Below are 16,534 nucleotides of genomic sequence, written 5' to 3' on the forward strand. Positions count from 1 at the left end.
CCTTTAATGGGATAATATTGTTTTTTTTTTTAGGGTAGAGTCAGATGACCATTTTCTCCACATCCAAGGGGTTTGGCCATTTTTTTTTTTTTTGTATGTGGAGAAAAAAAATAAGGTTGTTTTGCTTAGCTATTCATAATGCAGATTGCTGATAGATGACTGATCCCTCACTGACCTGCCCCCTAGATTGCATGATGAATATTATATATACAGTATATTCCCTATAGGAGGCTGGTGGCGGCACCCGCGCTGCATCTTGATCACTTGTAATGTGTAGTTCATTCTTTTATATTGTGCTATAAACAAATGCATCAGAAAAAAAATGTGTCTGAAAATGGGCAGCTATTGGCGATCCGATAGCTGCTACTGCGGCGGCGGCGCCATGTTGCTAGAGGGAAAAAAAATTTCCTCCTCCAAGATGGTGCTGCCACACCTGCGCAGTAGCAGCTATCGGATCACCTCTATATAGACCTATGGCTGTTACTGCGCAGGCGCGGCGGGCGCCATTTTCAAATGGATTTTTGTTTTAAAGGATAACCTCAGCAATATTAATTATAAACACAGTATACCTGCAGCGCAGATGCCACGGCCGGTGCCTGCCTGCAGAAGGGTTTTTTTTTTTCCCAGTATTTACAGTGCCTTGCGAAAGTATTTGACCCCCTGGAACTTTTCAACCTTTTCCCACATATCATGCTTCAAACATAAAGATACCAAATGTAAATTTTTGGTGAAGAATCAACAACAAGTGGGACACAATTGTGAAGTTGAACGAAATTTATTGGTTATTATAAATTTTTGTGGAAATACAAAAACTGAAAAGTGGGGCGTGCAATATTACCGTATATACTCGAGTATAAGCCGATCCGAGTATAAGCCGACCCCCCTATTTTTGCCACAAAAAACTGGGAAAACTTATTGACTCGTGTATAAGCCGAGGGTGCACAGTGAGTGGCCTCAGTTATCTGCAGTGTGTGGCCCCAGTTATGATGCACAGTGAGTGGCTCCAGTTATCTGCACAGTGAGTGGCCCCAGTTATGCTCAGTGAGTGGCCCCAGCTTTGCTGCACAGTGAGTGGCCCCAGTTATCTGCACAGTGAGTGGCCCCAGTTATCTGCACAGTGAGTGGCCCCAGTTATCTGCACAGTGAGTGGCCCCAGTTATCTGCACAGTGAGTGGCCCCAGTTATCTGCACAGTGAGTGGCCCCAGTTATCTGCACAGTGAGTGGCCCCAGTTATCTGCACAGTGAGTGGCCCCAGTTATCTGCACAGTGAGTGGCCCCAGCTTTTCTGCACAGTGAGTGGCCCCAGCTTTTCTGCACAGTGAGTGGCCCCAGCTTTTCTGCACAGTGAGTGGCCCCAGCTTTTCTGCACAGTGAGTGGCCCCAGCTATTCTGCACAGTGAGTGGCCCCAGCTTTTCTGCACAGTGAGTGGCCCCAGTTATGCACAGTGAGTGGCCCCAGTTATGCACAGTGAGTGGCCCCAGTTATGCACAGTGAGTGGCCCCAGTTATGCACAGTGAGTGGCCCCAGTTATGCACAGTGAGTGGCCCCAGTTATGCACAGTGAGTGGCCCCAGTTATGCACAGTGAGTGGCCCCAGTTATGCACAGTGAGTGGCCCCAGCTTTTCTGCACAGTGAGTGGCCCCAGCTTTTCTGCACAGTGAGTGGCCCCAGCTTTTCTGCACAGTGAGTGGCCCCAGCTTTTCTGCACAGTGAGTGGCCCCAGTTATGCACAGTGAGTGGCCCCAGCTTTTCTGCACAGTGAGTGGCCCCAGCTTTTCTGCACAGTGAGTGGCCCCAGCTTTTCTGCACAGTGAGTGGCCCCAGCTTTTCTGCACAGTGAGTGGCCCCAGCTTTTCTGCACAGTGAGTGGCCCCAGCTTTTCTGCACAGTGAGTGGCCCCAGCTTTTCTGCACAGTGAGTGGCCCCAGCTTTTCTGCACAGTGAGTGGCCCCAGCTTTTCTGCACAGTGAGTGGCCCCAGCTTTTCTGCACAGTGAGTGGCCCCAGCTTTTCTGCACAGTGAGTGGCCCCAGCTTTTCTGCACAGTGAGTGGCCCCAGCTTTTCTGCACAGTGAGTGGCCCCAGCTTTTCTGCACAGTGAGTGGCCCCAGCTTTTCTGCACAGTGAGTGGCCCCAGCTTTTCTGCACAGTGAGTGGCCCCAGCTTTTCTGCACAGTGAGTGGCCCCAGCTTTTCTGCACAGTGAGTGGCCCCAGCTTATCTGCACAGTGAGTGGCCCCAGCTTATCTGCACAGTGAGTGGCCCCAGCTTATCTGCACAGTGAGTGGCCCCAGCTTATCTGCACAGTGAGTGGCCCCAGCTTATCTGCACAGTGAGTGGCCCCAGCTTATCTGCACACTGAGTGGCCCCAGCTTTTCTGCACACTGAGTGGCCCCAGCTTTTCTGCACACTGAGTGGCCCCAGCTTTTCTGCACACTGAGTGGCCCCAGCTTTTCTGCACACTGAGTGGCCCCAGCTTTTCTGCACACTGAGTGGCCCCAGCTTTTCTGCACACTGAGTGGCCCCAGCTTTTCTGCACACTGAGTGGCCCCAGCTTTTCTGCACACTGAGTGGCCCCATCATGTTGCTGCTGCCGCTGCCTCCCTTACAAAAAAAACAAAAACCTGTATGCTCACCTCAGTCGCTGCCCCCTGCTCATCAGCGTTGCGCTCTGCAGTGACTGTGCAGGCAGAGAGCGATAGCGCCCTCTGACCTGATTGTTACTGCAGAGGACGCAAGACAGCAGAGCGCAGGGACAGGTGACTATGCCTCCCCCCCCCCCCGCGTTCATACTCACCGGGTCCTGGCGCTTGTCTCTGCAGCTCCCCTGCTTGTTGTTCCATGTTGTCGGCGCTGCTCTCTTCCTGGTTCAGCGGTCACATGGTACCCGCTCATTAAATATGCGCATATTTAATGAGCGGGTACCATTTGACAGCTGAAGCAGGAAGAGAGCAGCGCCGACAACATAGAACAAGCAGGGGAGCTGCAGAGAAGGGTGAGTATGATCTGACACCCCCGCTCCCCCTCCCCTGCCGATCCCCCCCCGGTATATGACTCGTGTATAAGCCGAGAGGGGGGACTTTCAGCCCAAAAAAATGGGCTGAAAATCTATCTCGGCTTATACACGAGTATATTCGGTATTCAGACCCTTTACTTGCAGTGCAGCAAACTCACTCCAGAAGTTCATTGTGGATCTCTGAATGATCCAACGTTGTCCTAAGTGACTAATGATGATAAATATAATCCACCTGTGTGTAATCAAGTCTCCGTATAAATGCACCTGCTCTGTGATAGTCTCCGGGTTATGTTTGATGCACAGAGAGCATCATGATGACCAAGGAACACAACAGGCAGGTCCGTGATACTGTTGTGGAGAAGTTTAAAGCCGGATTTGGATACAATATGATTTCCAAAACGTTAAACATCCCAAGGAGCACTGTGCAAGCGATCATATTGAAATGGAAGGAGTATCATACCACTACAAATCTACCAAGACCCGGCCGTCCCTCTAAACTTTCATCTCACACAAGGAGAAGACTGATCAGAGATGCAGCCAAGAGGCCCATGATCACTCTGGATGAACGGCAGAGATCTACAGCTGAGGTGGGACAGTCTGTCCATAGGACAACAATCAGTCGTACACTGCACAAATCTGACCTTTATGGAAGAGTGGCAAGAAGAAAGCCATTTCTCAAAGTTATCCATAAAAGTGTCATTTAAAGTTTGCAACAAGCCACCTGGGAGACACACCAAACATGTGGAAGAAGGTGCTCTGGTCAGATGAAACCAAAATCGAACTTTTTGGCAACAATGCCAAACGATATGTTTGGCGTAAAGGCAACACAGCTCATCACCCTGAACACACCCTCCCCACTGTCAAACATGGTGGTGGCAGCATCATGGTTTGGGCCTGCTTTTCTTCAGCAGGGACAGGGAAGATGGTTAAAATTGATGGGAAGATGGATGGAGCCAAATACAGAACCATTCTTGAAGAAAACCTGTTGGAGTCTGCAAAAGACCGGAGACTGGGACGGAGATTTGTCTTCCAACAAGACAATGATCCCAAACATAAAGCTAAATCTACAATGGAATGGTTCACAAATAAACGTATCCTGGTGTTAGAATGGCCAAGTCAATGTCCAGACCTGAATCCAATCGAGAATCTGTGGAAAGAGCTGAAAACTGCTGTTCACAAACGATCTCCATCCAACCTCACTGAGCTCGAGCTGTTTGCCAAGGAAGAATGGGCAAGAATTTCAGTCTCTCGATTTACAAAACTGATAGAGACATACCCCAAGCGACTTGCAGCTGTAATCGCAGCAAAAGGTGGCGCAACAAAGTATTAAGTTAAAGGGGCCGAATAATATTGCACGCCCCACTTTTCAGTTTTTGAATTTCCATAAAAATTTAAAATGACCAATAAATTTCATTCAACTTCACAATTGTGTCCCACTTGTTGATTCTTCACCAAAAATTTACATTTGGTATCTTTATGTTTGAAGCATGATATGTGGGAAAAGGTTGAAAAGTTCCAGGGGGTTGAATACTTTCGCAAGGCACTGTATATAGTATTCATTATGTAAACTAGAGGGCAGGTCAGTGAGGGATCAGAGATCTGTCAGAAGCCATACAGATGAATACCTAATCAGAGCACACACATGAAGACCCCCCCACATACACATACACACACACAGGCCGCCCCGGAGTACGAGCATATCATTGACTCAAAACTGAAAATAAAGATTAAACAGCAATCACAAGACAGATTTCATCACCCCAGGTATGATTTTATTCAGTATAACAGCGCCGACCTGACACTGTCTGTAGGTTACTGTGCACAATCCTGCTGACAGGTTCCCTTTAAGGAGTTCTGCCTTCGTCTTGTGGCTCCTCTGTACAGATCTGAGTGTTCTTGTTATACCGTCTGTACATCCCACTCCCTTATTAAATATGGACCAGAATAACCAAAAGTGAGTTTCCTTTGCAGATCCCTCTGTGCTGGGCAACATCACACCCCGGAGTCGCAGGGTAAGTACTTTGTACCTTACGTCATCTTCAAATGTCAATATTTCTCTCAGGGTTTTGTAATATCGGCTCTTGATGTGTTTTTTTTGGATCCGACGACTTCTGTTTTTTTTCGTCAGTCCAGCCTCAAGGTTTTGTCGCCAAGCTTAAAAAATTCTGCGTCAATTAACTAATGAATGTATATAACAAGAAGAGCAATGACCCCCATATCCTTCAGTGCTCAGGACAGATTTTCTTTCTGTATTGATATTGCAGCTCGGCTCCTTTACCATAATTAGTCCCTCTGTGTTCTGACAGTTTGATCACATTTGATAGGTAATGTTGTTTTACGCCTGAAAAAAAAAATCGCCTTTTTGTGTAAATGTCATTCCTCTGCCTGTTGTCAAGTGTAATCCATCTCTATCTGCTGAGATGCTGAGACGGATTACAAGCAGTGGTGGCAAATTTCTGTCCCTCTGCTCCTGCTCTCCTGTCTGTCAAACCTGCATGAAGACATTACTGAAATTTTGGTAGAAGCCATTAATGCCAATGAGAGAAAAGAAGTTGCAGCACCTGTAGTGCTGGCAGAATCTTAATGAAGAGGAATAGTCTACTGGGAAATTAAAAAGTGATGGCCAGTTACGGAGCATGTGAATCAGGATAGTTCCTAGACATATTAGACTGTAGGTGGCCCAAAAGCAGATTCAACTTGTAGGAGGCGATGGCAGCAGGCCGGTACAGTGTACATGAGGCACGTCCCTAGGACCGATTGTGTCGCTTCAGGGAAATGAACACCTAATGCAAAGTTTCACCCCATATAAATTTGTATCCAGGGACCCTTCTAATGAGTTGGTACTGCGGAGAACCTCTTTAAGAATGGGCAGCTGTTATAGTTCTAGTATATCTGCCAGACCTTATAGGTTCCGGAATATCCGAACATGACAAGACTGTCACACATGTATATAAAATAGAATATTAAATACTGCTGGAAACTTATTTTTTTTAATCACAGGATTTCCCTTTTTTTTTTTTTTTCTTACAAAATTCCATTACAGTAAGAGCTGTCAATCAATGTCGAGAGGAGTGAATAGAGCGGCCGCTCTCCGTATAGTGAACGGTGACTATAACCGCTCCCATACCGAAAGCGAGCGGCTCCCAGGAGGATAGAAGATCGTTGTTTTTAGATTTTTACTGCTATTTACCTGCAGATTGACCCCCATTTCTGCAGGTAAATCGCGTTTTTGCACATGACGTGTTGCCTTTAAGTGTTTCTCTAGTCTATTCTGCATCTCCGCTCCTTAGCGAGGCTGCACATTACTGTTCTCCAGGTTTATGCGCCTTCCGAACTAGACAGACACATTTCAGATTTTCTGTGTGGGTAATTTGTAACTTCCTCGCTTTAGTGTCACTTTTACTATTCTCTGCACTGATTAGCAAAAAAAGAGTTTAGGATGTTGCCAATCTGCCCGACATGCATTATTTCTCAGGGAAGCTCATTCCATTTTCTACTTGCTTCATCCATTATTTTGTAAAGTACCTCGTTATTGATTTCTGACTGATCTCATACTTCATTGTGATCTGGGTTTAGCGGAGAGACTCTCGTGCGCGCTACAGAATTTTCTAACCTTCGATCTTCGGCGTCGTCTTATTTCTGTCCAGTCGAAATCACCAAGGAATGTCAAAGGCAAGATTTACGACGTCCATTAATTTTACTTTTGAATTGCTACAAACTTAACATAATAGATATGGGAAAGAAGGAAAAAGCTGCAGCTTGGCTCTGCTGATATTGGGCAATAATGGCATCCTGCATGTACCAGTCTGTGGTCTTGGTATTGGCCATGGGTTTTTTTTCTTCTGGTTTGTAATGTGTCAAGGGAAAATTGAGCAAGGGCAACACTTTTTTCGGCAGTCAGCCAAACTGCAATGGGTCCGTCTACTGAAACTCCATATTGCTCCTTCTGGAAATTCCTCCTCCTCTGTGACCAGAGATAGGGGTCGCTCATAGCTATTGAGAGAGTAAGGCTGGGTTCACACGTAGCGGAACTCTCGCGGAAATTACCGCGAGAGTTCCGGAATTCCATTCCGCGGGAAAATCGCATTTTAAATTCCCGCGGAAAAACTAGCATTTTGCAAGCGTAATTAGCTTGCAAAATGCTAGCGTTTTCCAATGCGATCTGTAGCATCGCTTGGTGAACTGATTGACAGGTTGGTCACACTTGTCAAACATAGTGTTTGACAAGTGTGACCAACTTTTTACTACTGAGGCCGCCTATGCAACATCAGTAGTAAAAGATAAAATGTAAAAAATAATAAAAAAAAATAAAAAATGGTGTTATTCTTACCTTCCGATGTCCCACGCAGCCGTTCCCAGTAATCCTTTGCAAAAATGCCCGCGATGACGTAAGTTCTCGCGGGATCGCGACGTCTCGTGAATGACCGCGAGACTTCGCGATCCCGCGAGAACGGACGCCATCGCGGGCATTTTCGCAAAGGATTACTGTGAACGGGAGCGTGGAGAGAGGCGGGAAGGCTGCGCGGGACGTCGGAAGGTGAGAATAACAATATTTTTTATTTTAAAAATTCTATTTTTTACAGGGATATGGTACCCAAAGCCCAGAGGACAGTCTCCTCTCCTCCGGACCGTGGGTACCATCCGCAATTGTTCTGCTTACTTTTCGCATGGTGTGCACAGCCACGTGCGGAAAGTAAGCAGAACAATGCATTCCTATGGGTGCGGATCGCCGCGATTCCGCAAAATTAATGAGCATGCTGCGTTTTTTACCGCGAAGCGATTCCGCCGCGGTAAATACTGCAGCATTAGCATAGCATTGCGGAATCCCATAGGAATGCATGGGATGCTTATTTTTCGCGGCAAAATCGCGCGGTTAAAACCGCCGCGGAAACACGAAAAAAACGCCACGTGTGAACTCAGCCTAAAAGTAGCAGTCACACCCAAGCCCTAGTGCCAAAGGGGCCCCCAGTGTCCCATAAGAAAACTCCAGTATTATAAATTGCTTTTGGTACGTGAGTGTCCTGTTATAAATTTTGAATCAGGGCCCAAGAGCTTTACATTTTTCTTCTGTGTGGAAGAACTATGACCCTGTGGTTGGGTTTGTATGGGGTCTTACTGGTTCCAGGGGGGCACATCTTGTCCAACTGGTTCCGGAGTGACGCGTCTTGTTTGGTAGGTTACGGCGGCGGTGCCCCTTGCCCGTCCCCTTACGGAGCTGTGCCCCTTGCCCGGTCCCTTACAGGGCGGCGCCCTTTGCCCGGCCCTTTACGGGGCGGTGTCTCTTACCCGGCCCCTTGTGGGGTGGTGCCCATTGCCCGGCCCCTTGCGGGACAACGCCCCATACCCGGCCCCTTACGGGGCAGAACAAGAATAAAGAAAATGTTACGTTTGCTATCGACATAATCATACTGACCTGGAAAATCATTTTGCCTGGTCCACTTTACCATGCATTGAACGACATCAATGGCGGAATTGTATTTTTTTTTTTTTCAGGGCAGTATACGGTAAAGTGCCATTCAAAGCTACAAATCAAGGGATTCAGAAAGAGAATTGGAGGGATCCAATGGCTGGATATCCTTAAAGACAAAAATGTCCAGGAAGGATGGGAAATCTTGAAAAATGAAATTCTCAAAGCACAGTTGTTAACAATTCCGAAAAGAGGGAAGAATAGGAAGCATTTAAGGAAACCAGGATGGATGAACACAGAACTTAAGCACATGCTAAAAAGGAAGAAAAAAATGTTTATAAAATGGAAAGAGGGAGGCATATCTAAAGAAGAATATAATGCTGTCTGCAGAACCTGCAGGGCACAAATCAGATTATCTAAAGCTGAAAATGAACTGAGGCTTGCAAGAGATGTCAAAAGCAATAATAAAAGATTTTGGGGATATGTCAAAAGTAAAAGAAAAGTCAAAGATGCTATAGGATTTTTACAGGATGAAAATGATGAAATGGTAAGACAGGATGTTGAGAAGGCTGAACTTTTAAATTCCTATTTTGCATCTGTTTTCTCTCAGAAAGGAAATGCAACATCAACTGTTATTCACTGTCCTATTAAGGGAATAGAAGAATCCAGGATATCTATAAACAGAAAGATAGTGAGGAAACACTTAGCTAACCTAAATGAATTCAAGTCTCCAGGTCCAGATGAATTACACCCCAGAGTACTGAAGGAGATAGCAGAAGAAATTTTTGAACCCCTCTCCATAATCTTTGAAAATTCTTGGAGAACAGGAGAAGTGCCAGAAGACTGGAGAAGAGCAAATGTTGTTCCTGTCTTCAAAAAGGGGAAGAAGGTGGACCCAGGCAACTATAGGCCGGTGAGTCTGACTTCTATACCAGGAAAGATCTTTGAACAAATTATTAAACAACATGTATGTCAATACCTGGATAAGAATGAAGTGATTAAACAGAGTCAGCATGGGTTTCTAACTAATAAGTCATGTCAGACTAACTTAATTTCCTTCTATGACGGTATCACTGATTGGGTGGATCAAGGAAATGCTGTAGATATAGTATATCTTGACTTCAGCAAAGCATTTGACAAAGTCTCTCATACAATCCTTATTGAAAAAATGACTAAGTATGGAATGGACAAGGCAACTGTTAGGTGGATTCATAACTGGCTTAGTGATCGGACCCAAAGAGTGGTCGTAAATGGCTGCACATCCAGTTGGAAGAATGTCTCAAGTGGGGTACCACAGGGCTCTGTCCTGGGCCCTGTATTGTTCAACATCTTTATCAACGATTTAGATGAAGGAATTGAGGGTAAACTGATTAAATTTGCTGATGACACAAAGCTAGGAGGGATAGCTAATACTAGAGAAGAGAGAGAGAGGATTCAAAAAGATTTAAATAAACTGGAGAAGTGGGCAGCAACTAACAGAATGGTTTTTAACAGGGAGAAATGCAAAGTACTACATCTGGGCAATAAAAATGAAAAAAGCATATACAGAATGGGAGGAATAGGGCTAAGTGACAGCACATGTGAAAAAGACTTGGGTATACTAATAGATCACAGACTGAATATGAGTCAACAGTGTGATGCAGCAGCAAAAAAGGCAAATGCAATTCTAGGATGTATTAACAGAAGCATACAGTCTAGATCACGTGAAGTCATTATTTCCCTCTACTCCTCTTTGGTCAGACCTCATCTGGAATATTGTGTCCAGTTTTGGGCACCACATTTTAAAAAAGACATCAACAAACTGGAGCAAGTTCAGAAAAGAGCGACCAGAATGGTGACCGGTCTGCAAACCCTGTCTTATGAGGAAAGGTTGCAGGATTTGGGAATGTTTAGTTTGCAAAAGAGAAGACTGAGAGGAGACTTAATAGCTGTCTACAAATATCTAAAGGGCTGTCACATTGTAGAAGGATCAACTTTATTCTCATTTGCACAAGGAAAGACTAGAAGCAATGGGATGAAACTGAATGGGAAGAGACACAGATTAGATATTAGAAAAAACTTTTTGACAGTAAGAGTGATCAATGAGTGGAACAGGCTGCCACGAGAAGTGGTGAGTTCTCCTTCAATGGAAGTCTTCAAACAGAGGCTGGACAGACATCTGACTGGGATGATTTAGCGAATCCTGCTTTGAGCAGGGGGTTGGACCAGATGGCCCAGGAGGTCCCTTCCAACTCTACGATTCTATGATTCTATGATTCTATGATTCATCCCGCAAAAAAAAAAAAAATAAAAACCCTCATACATCTATATCGATGGAGAAATAAAGATATGGCTTTTGGAAGAAAAAGAGGAAAATGCAAAAACAAAAAGTGGCTGTGGTCGGCAGTGGTTAAAAATCGTTCATGGCCACACACGTTGCATCAGCATTGGCCCCGGCCTGTGCAAAAGGACCTTTTAAACGGGCACATCTTGACAATCTTCTATTATTACAGGCGCCCTCGGTCTGCGCTGGTCACATCAGATCAATGCAGTTTATACCGTAAGATAAGATCACCACAGTCCGAGTGAGTGATCTGGAGCCTGTGAACATCAATAAGGAGCAAGCCGCCCACGATGAAGATGATTTGCATTATTACACAATATTGACTCGTACAAAACGTAGCCTGGATACGATTTTTCCCCAGAGACAGATATTTTTTTTTTTTTTTGCTTTATTCTTGTATGTTTTTTTTTTCTCTGTCATTCCCAATTGATTTCTATCCATCTGCACACTTTATGTGGGACATCTTCATTGGCTAAGGGCTTGGTGCGTTCTCTGTTTTGCTGAAGATGTGCATTATTTAAGAAAAAATATATAATATGCAAGATGTTATTACTTTTTTGTTATTTTCCTCCCAGCACTGGGGAGCGAAGTTACTAGAATTAACTATACATGGCCATTCACTTGAATGGGCCTGAGCTACAGTAACAAGCATAGCCTCTTGTACAGACAAGCCACTGTGTCAGTGTGAACGATGATGTTGCAAGTTTCAGGCAACTGTAGATAAATGTTTGTTTCTATATACACCTTTAAAAAAAAAAAAGAGCTGACAAAGGAGAAATACAAGCCTGTAATCTATCAAAGTCCTGTGATTACAGCAGCCTCTGCAACGTTTCCGAACAGATTTCTGTTATATGACTGATCTGCAGTCTCTTGTACATACATACAAGACACGGTGCCTGTGTGAACTCACTGTGGGGTAGTGCTGGTTTCAGGAAAGTATAAATAAATGTATATTTCTATATACACCTTAAAAAAAAAAATCTGTCACAAGACAGTAAGTATAAGCTTCAAAAATAATACAGTCCTGGGATTACAGCAGCCTCTGCTAAAGTTCCATACATTGTTTTTTCTTTATTTGACTCGCTTATGTAGTGCCATTAATTCCAAAGCGCTTTACAGACATATCATCAGTCTAAACTCTCTATCAATATGTCGTTGGAGTGTGGGAGGAATCCGGAGAACCCGGAGGAAACCCACGCAAACCCGGGGACAACATGCAAAGTACTTGCAGATGTTTTTCTTAGTGGTATTTGAACCCCGGTCCCCAGCATTGCAGTGCTAACCACTGAGCCACCATGCTGTCCAATCTTATATGACTAATCTGCAGTCTATTGTACAGACCAGACACTGTTCCTGTGTGAAGTACAGTGTTCCAGGGTTCAGGCCACTATACATAAATGTTTGTTCTCATAAATACCTTTATAAAATGATCTGTTACAAGATAGTGAGTATAAGCTTCTGAAGAAGTCTTGTGATTACAGCAGCCTCTGCACCATTTCAGATCCCTGCTTCATGAGTATGGCTATAGTAATGACTGAGTGTAATGTGAGGTTGCAAGATTTTGTTTTTCAGCTTCATGGATGAGTTTTCAATCCAGGAAACAATTTTTGATAATTTTAGTAGCGTTTTTAATTACTGCAAGTAAAATGGAGATATATATTCTGCTCAGATCATTTTTATGCTTTCACAGTCCATTTGTTTTCAGATGAATAATACAAGTCTTCGCTATTAAAATGCTGTGTATGACAATGACTGATGAATTTAAATGAATTTCTATGTGAAGAGTTTCTGCATGAGTGCTTTTAAGTATACCTATCATTTTATTTTATTTACTTAAACCAGCAGTAAATGCGAATGTATTAATCTATGTAATATATCTTAATAGAGGGAAATGGCATATTTTGTCCTCACCAGCAGCCTGTAATACACCTTCACCTCTCTGAAAGCTTTCCGGAAAGGTTCAGGAACTTCTTCAGTGATTAAAAAGTCAGCCTAGGGCTATACAAAAAGTAGAAAAAGGGAGGAGGGGGATGCAGCTGCATTTGCGCTGTCCCAGTCTGTATGTGACATACTGTGTTCTTTGAGAAGGAGGAAACTTCTAAGGTCTTGTTCACATAGGGTTTTAGTGTACACTCAGTGGCTTCGTCGGGACTTGAACCCAAATCCCTGATTCGGGCCTTGGTGCTTATGGGGCCTTTGATTTATCATGATGAAGATGGAGTCACATTAAAGCTTTTAGCCGTATACGCCTATTTGAGGTGGGCACCAAGACATAGTTGACTTGGGGAACATCTCCACATTTACTTACTCTTGCCCGCTTTGATAGAGATCCTGAAGCTTGCTTGTTCTTAGTTCAAAATTTCCCCAACAAATTTTTTTGATTGGTCAAAAGTGGCATGTTTTTTCTTCTTTGTCATCCAGACATGCCCTGGCTTTAGCTGCACCATTATGTGAAAGACCATTTTATGATGCAATCAATACTTCCCTTCCTGTCTGACTTTCATAAAGTATTTGACTAATTGCATCCTGTCCATGCAGCCAACTTACTTCATACTCCATTTTATCCAAGACACAAACACTGTGGGATGCTATGCCATATAATTCCAAGACCCGTCTTCAGATTGAACATTAATGCTCTTCTGGCTATCTTCTTTGTTGACATTTTCAAGTTGGATCAAGGATGAACTTTCTGTCAGAGATTTCCATTTTCCTTTTGACCATCTGTTTTTTTTTCTGCCTTCCGGTTTAGACTTCCGTTTGAAAGAGAGGTCATGGAAGAAAAATCAAGATTCTAGTGCTCTACATGGTTTTTTAGAGTGTCTTCTAAATCTTTCCCTCTAGAGGCCATACAGTAACCCATGCAATTTGGCTGTTGGATGAAATATTCCATCTCCTGATTGAAAGAATTTGTCTATATTGTGGTGCAAAAGAATCGCCATTGCATGGACTGTTTTAAATTCAAGGCCAAACAGGGGATTTCGAGATCCCAGTGAAAAATCCCTGGGGGTTAAACCTATCCTCCACTAAAGATCAGCTCAGTTCACGACAACTTGTCCTTAGTGTGCCCATTTCAAATCTTCATGTCAAAAGCCCCTGTCCTCTTTAGCCCTTAGCTAGTCCACAAGAACCTTGGGCTGAGATTTCCATGGTCTTTGTTACAGATCTACCTGAGGCACTTTGGGTCTCTACCTTCTCTGTTGTGGTGGACCGTTTTTCCAAAATGTCATCTTTTGTTATGTCACCTGGATTCATGTGTTCCAGAACTGTTCCAATTGTTCAAAGAAATTTTCTGGTTCCTCTGTCTTCCATATTGTATAGTTTCTGACAATAGTATTCAATTTATTTCAGGTTTTGGAGGGTGCCCTCAAGAATCTAAAAATTATACTTAGACGTCTCTCCATATGACCTCCAAAGCAATGGGCAAACGAAGGATTATTTAGTCCATGGAGCAATTTGTCTGGATTTTCTCTAAAATTCATATCAAGATACCTATCTGAATTTGCTTCCTTTGGCCGAATTTGCAATTCATTTTCTAGGTCTTCTGGGAAATCTCCCTTTTGTCACAGACTACGGTTGTGAACCTCATCTTCCTTTTCCTCTTGCATCAGAAGGTCAACGTCCTACAATGATTAAGGTCTCTCCAGACTTTCATGACATCTGGACTGAGGTACAATCCAATTTGACAGCAGCTGCGACAGAAACAAAGAGTGCTGATAATTGTTGTCCTATTCCCAACATCTCTCCTAGTGCTAAGGTTGACGTTCCACAAAAAACATCTAAAATGCTAGCTCCTAAGTTCACCGCTCAATTTCAAGATTGGTTACTTTCCATTTCAACTTACCTTCCACGATAAAGATTCCCAATGCTTTTCATATTTCCTTACTATGTTTGCTGGTCATTAACACATTGTCTTCTACTACTGTCAATATGGTTCCTGATTCCCCCTCTGTTCCTGACATGGAGTATAATATAAATCCAATTCTTGTCTGCAAAAAGGATCATGTTTTTTTTAATCTTGATCGACTGAAGGGGATATGGTCCTAAATAAAGATTCTGTATTGCTAAAAAAAGGACATTGATGTTCCAGTTTTACTTAGGACAGTTCATGCTAATCCTATCCTTTGTTCTGTTGCGGACTCTTCTGGGAAAGTCCTTCTAAAAGGGGGAATACTGTTACCTGTCCCAGATCTAACGCCGAGCCCTAGTTCCATCACCTGTAATCATCTCACTTTGTGCTTGTCAGAGCCAGGGTACTGGAGTAATTCGGCAAGAACCTCTCTGATGTCATCACCCAAGGTCGGCTCAGGCAGCTATGTGCTGCCTAAGTATTCTCAGCTGTGCAGTGTCAAGTTATATGTTTACCAACTCATCACTGCTATCAAAGTACCTGACAGCTAATTTGGCTATGCTGTTCTGGTGCTGTCACACATTTATAGGGAAGAGTCACAGCCGTATTAGTGGGATGAGGATCTCCACGCAATGCTTGGACTGGCCGTTGGCGCTCCCGACCCGAGTGTAATAGCTACATAGAAATGCTGCCACGCTCTGGTCAGGAGAATCGACGGCTAGTCCGAGCATTGCATTGCGTTCCTTACGCAACTCATAGCAGTATTTTGAGCTTCCATGCCCTGCTATCCTGGTCCTCATAGAACCTCGTGCTACCCTGCAAGTCCAGCTCCACTGCATCATCGCCTTCAGTCCGTACTGCTCCACCTGATATACAGGTTAGAGAATCCACCTCACTAGTTGAGCAAATAACAACTGAATGGCAGTTGTAATACACCACAGTACGTATGTATTGTATTATCTAGGTGATCCAAGGATAATATCTTCAAGTGCCCTTGTGCGACTAATAAAACTTGCAAAAAAAAATGTTAAGTGTAAAATAAAAAAGTAAAAAAAAAATAGATGCCAAAAATTAAACACTAAAATATATGTTTTATTTAGAGACAACAAAGACCACATGTATTTGGTAGTGTCGTGCAGAACAACACTTAGCATGCAACTATTTCATCTTTTTATCTCCCACGATGCAATATAAAAAAAAAAAAAAAGAAAATGAAGCCAAAATACAGGTGCATCTCACAAAATTAGAATATCATCGAATAGGTATAATTTCAGTTTTTCAATACAAAAAGTGAAGCTCATCTATTATATAGAGCCATTACACACAGAGTGATGTATTTCACGTGTTTATTTCTGTTAATGTTGCTGATTATGGCTTACAGCCAATGAAAACCCAAAAGTCATTATCTCAGTAAATTAGAATACTGTATAACACCTGCTTGGAAAATGATTTTAAAATCCGAAATGTTGGCCTACTGAAATGTATGTTCAGTAAATGCACTCAATGCTTGGTCGGGACTCCTTTGGCATCAAATACTGCATCAATGTGGCGTGGCATGGAGGCGATCAGCCTGTGGCACTGCTGAGGGGTTTTGGAAGACCAGGTTGCTTTGATAGCAGCCTTCCGGTCATCTGCATTGTTGGGTCTGGTGTTATGATTGAGTGACCGTAGGAGGCAGACACAAAAATAGAAGCTACGTCCAGAAAACCAGAGGAGCTGGCAACTATCCGATTGCAGACCCCTGAACCTATCAACACAACTAGCAGTAGCCGTGGGGGGGTACCTACGGTGCCCTAGACCCCTCGAACACAGCCGGAGGACTATATAGCCTAAAGATAGAAAGGGAAATCTAAACTGCCCCAGAGCAGACCCCAAAGTAAAAGGCAGCCCCCAACATATAATGACGGTGAAGCAAGATGAAAAAACACTGACACAGATAGA

The 16,534-nt window shown here is 43.7% G+C and overlaps 1 protein-coding gene across 4 annotated transcripts in view; it reads left to right on the top strand.

Annotated features, from left to right (window-relative positions):
- SPATA6 (spermatogenesis associated 6) overlaps positions 1-16,534 on the top strand; it is a 79,139-nt gene that overhangs the window by 16,337 nt on the left and 46,268 nt on the right. For all 4 annotated transcript variants that reach the window (XR_012220099.1, XM_073544363.1, XM_073544362.1 and 1 more), the window contains one exon: positions 4,988-5,028. Coding sequence is in view for 3 of the 4 variants with exons in the window: in XM_073544363.1 (XP_073400464.1) it covers positions 4,988-5,028 (41 nt within the window). In the remaining variant the exon portion in view is untranslated. The remainder of the gene's footprint in view (positions 1-4,987; positions 5,029-16,534) is intronic.

Source organism: Dendrobates tinctorius, unplaced genomic scaffold (genome assembly GCF_039654945.1).
Source record: "Dendrobates tinctorius isolate UK_male_01 unplaced genomic scaffold, ASM3965494v1 ptg000138l, whole genome shotgun sequence".
NCBI lineage: Eukaryota > Metazoa > Chordata > Amphibia > Anura > Dendrobatidae > Dendrobates > Dendrobates tinctorius.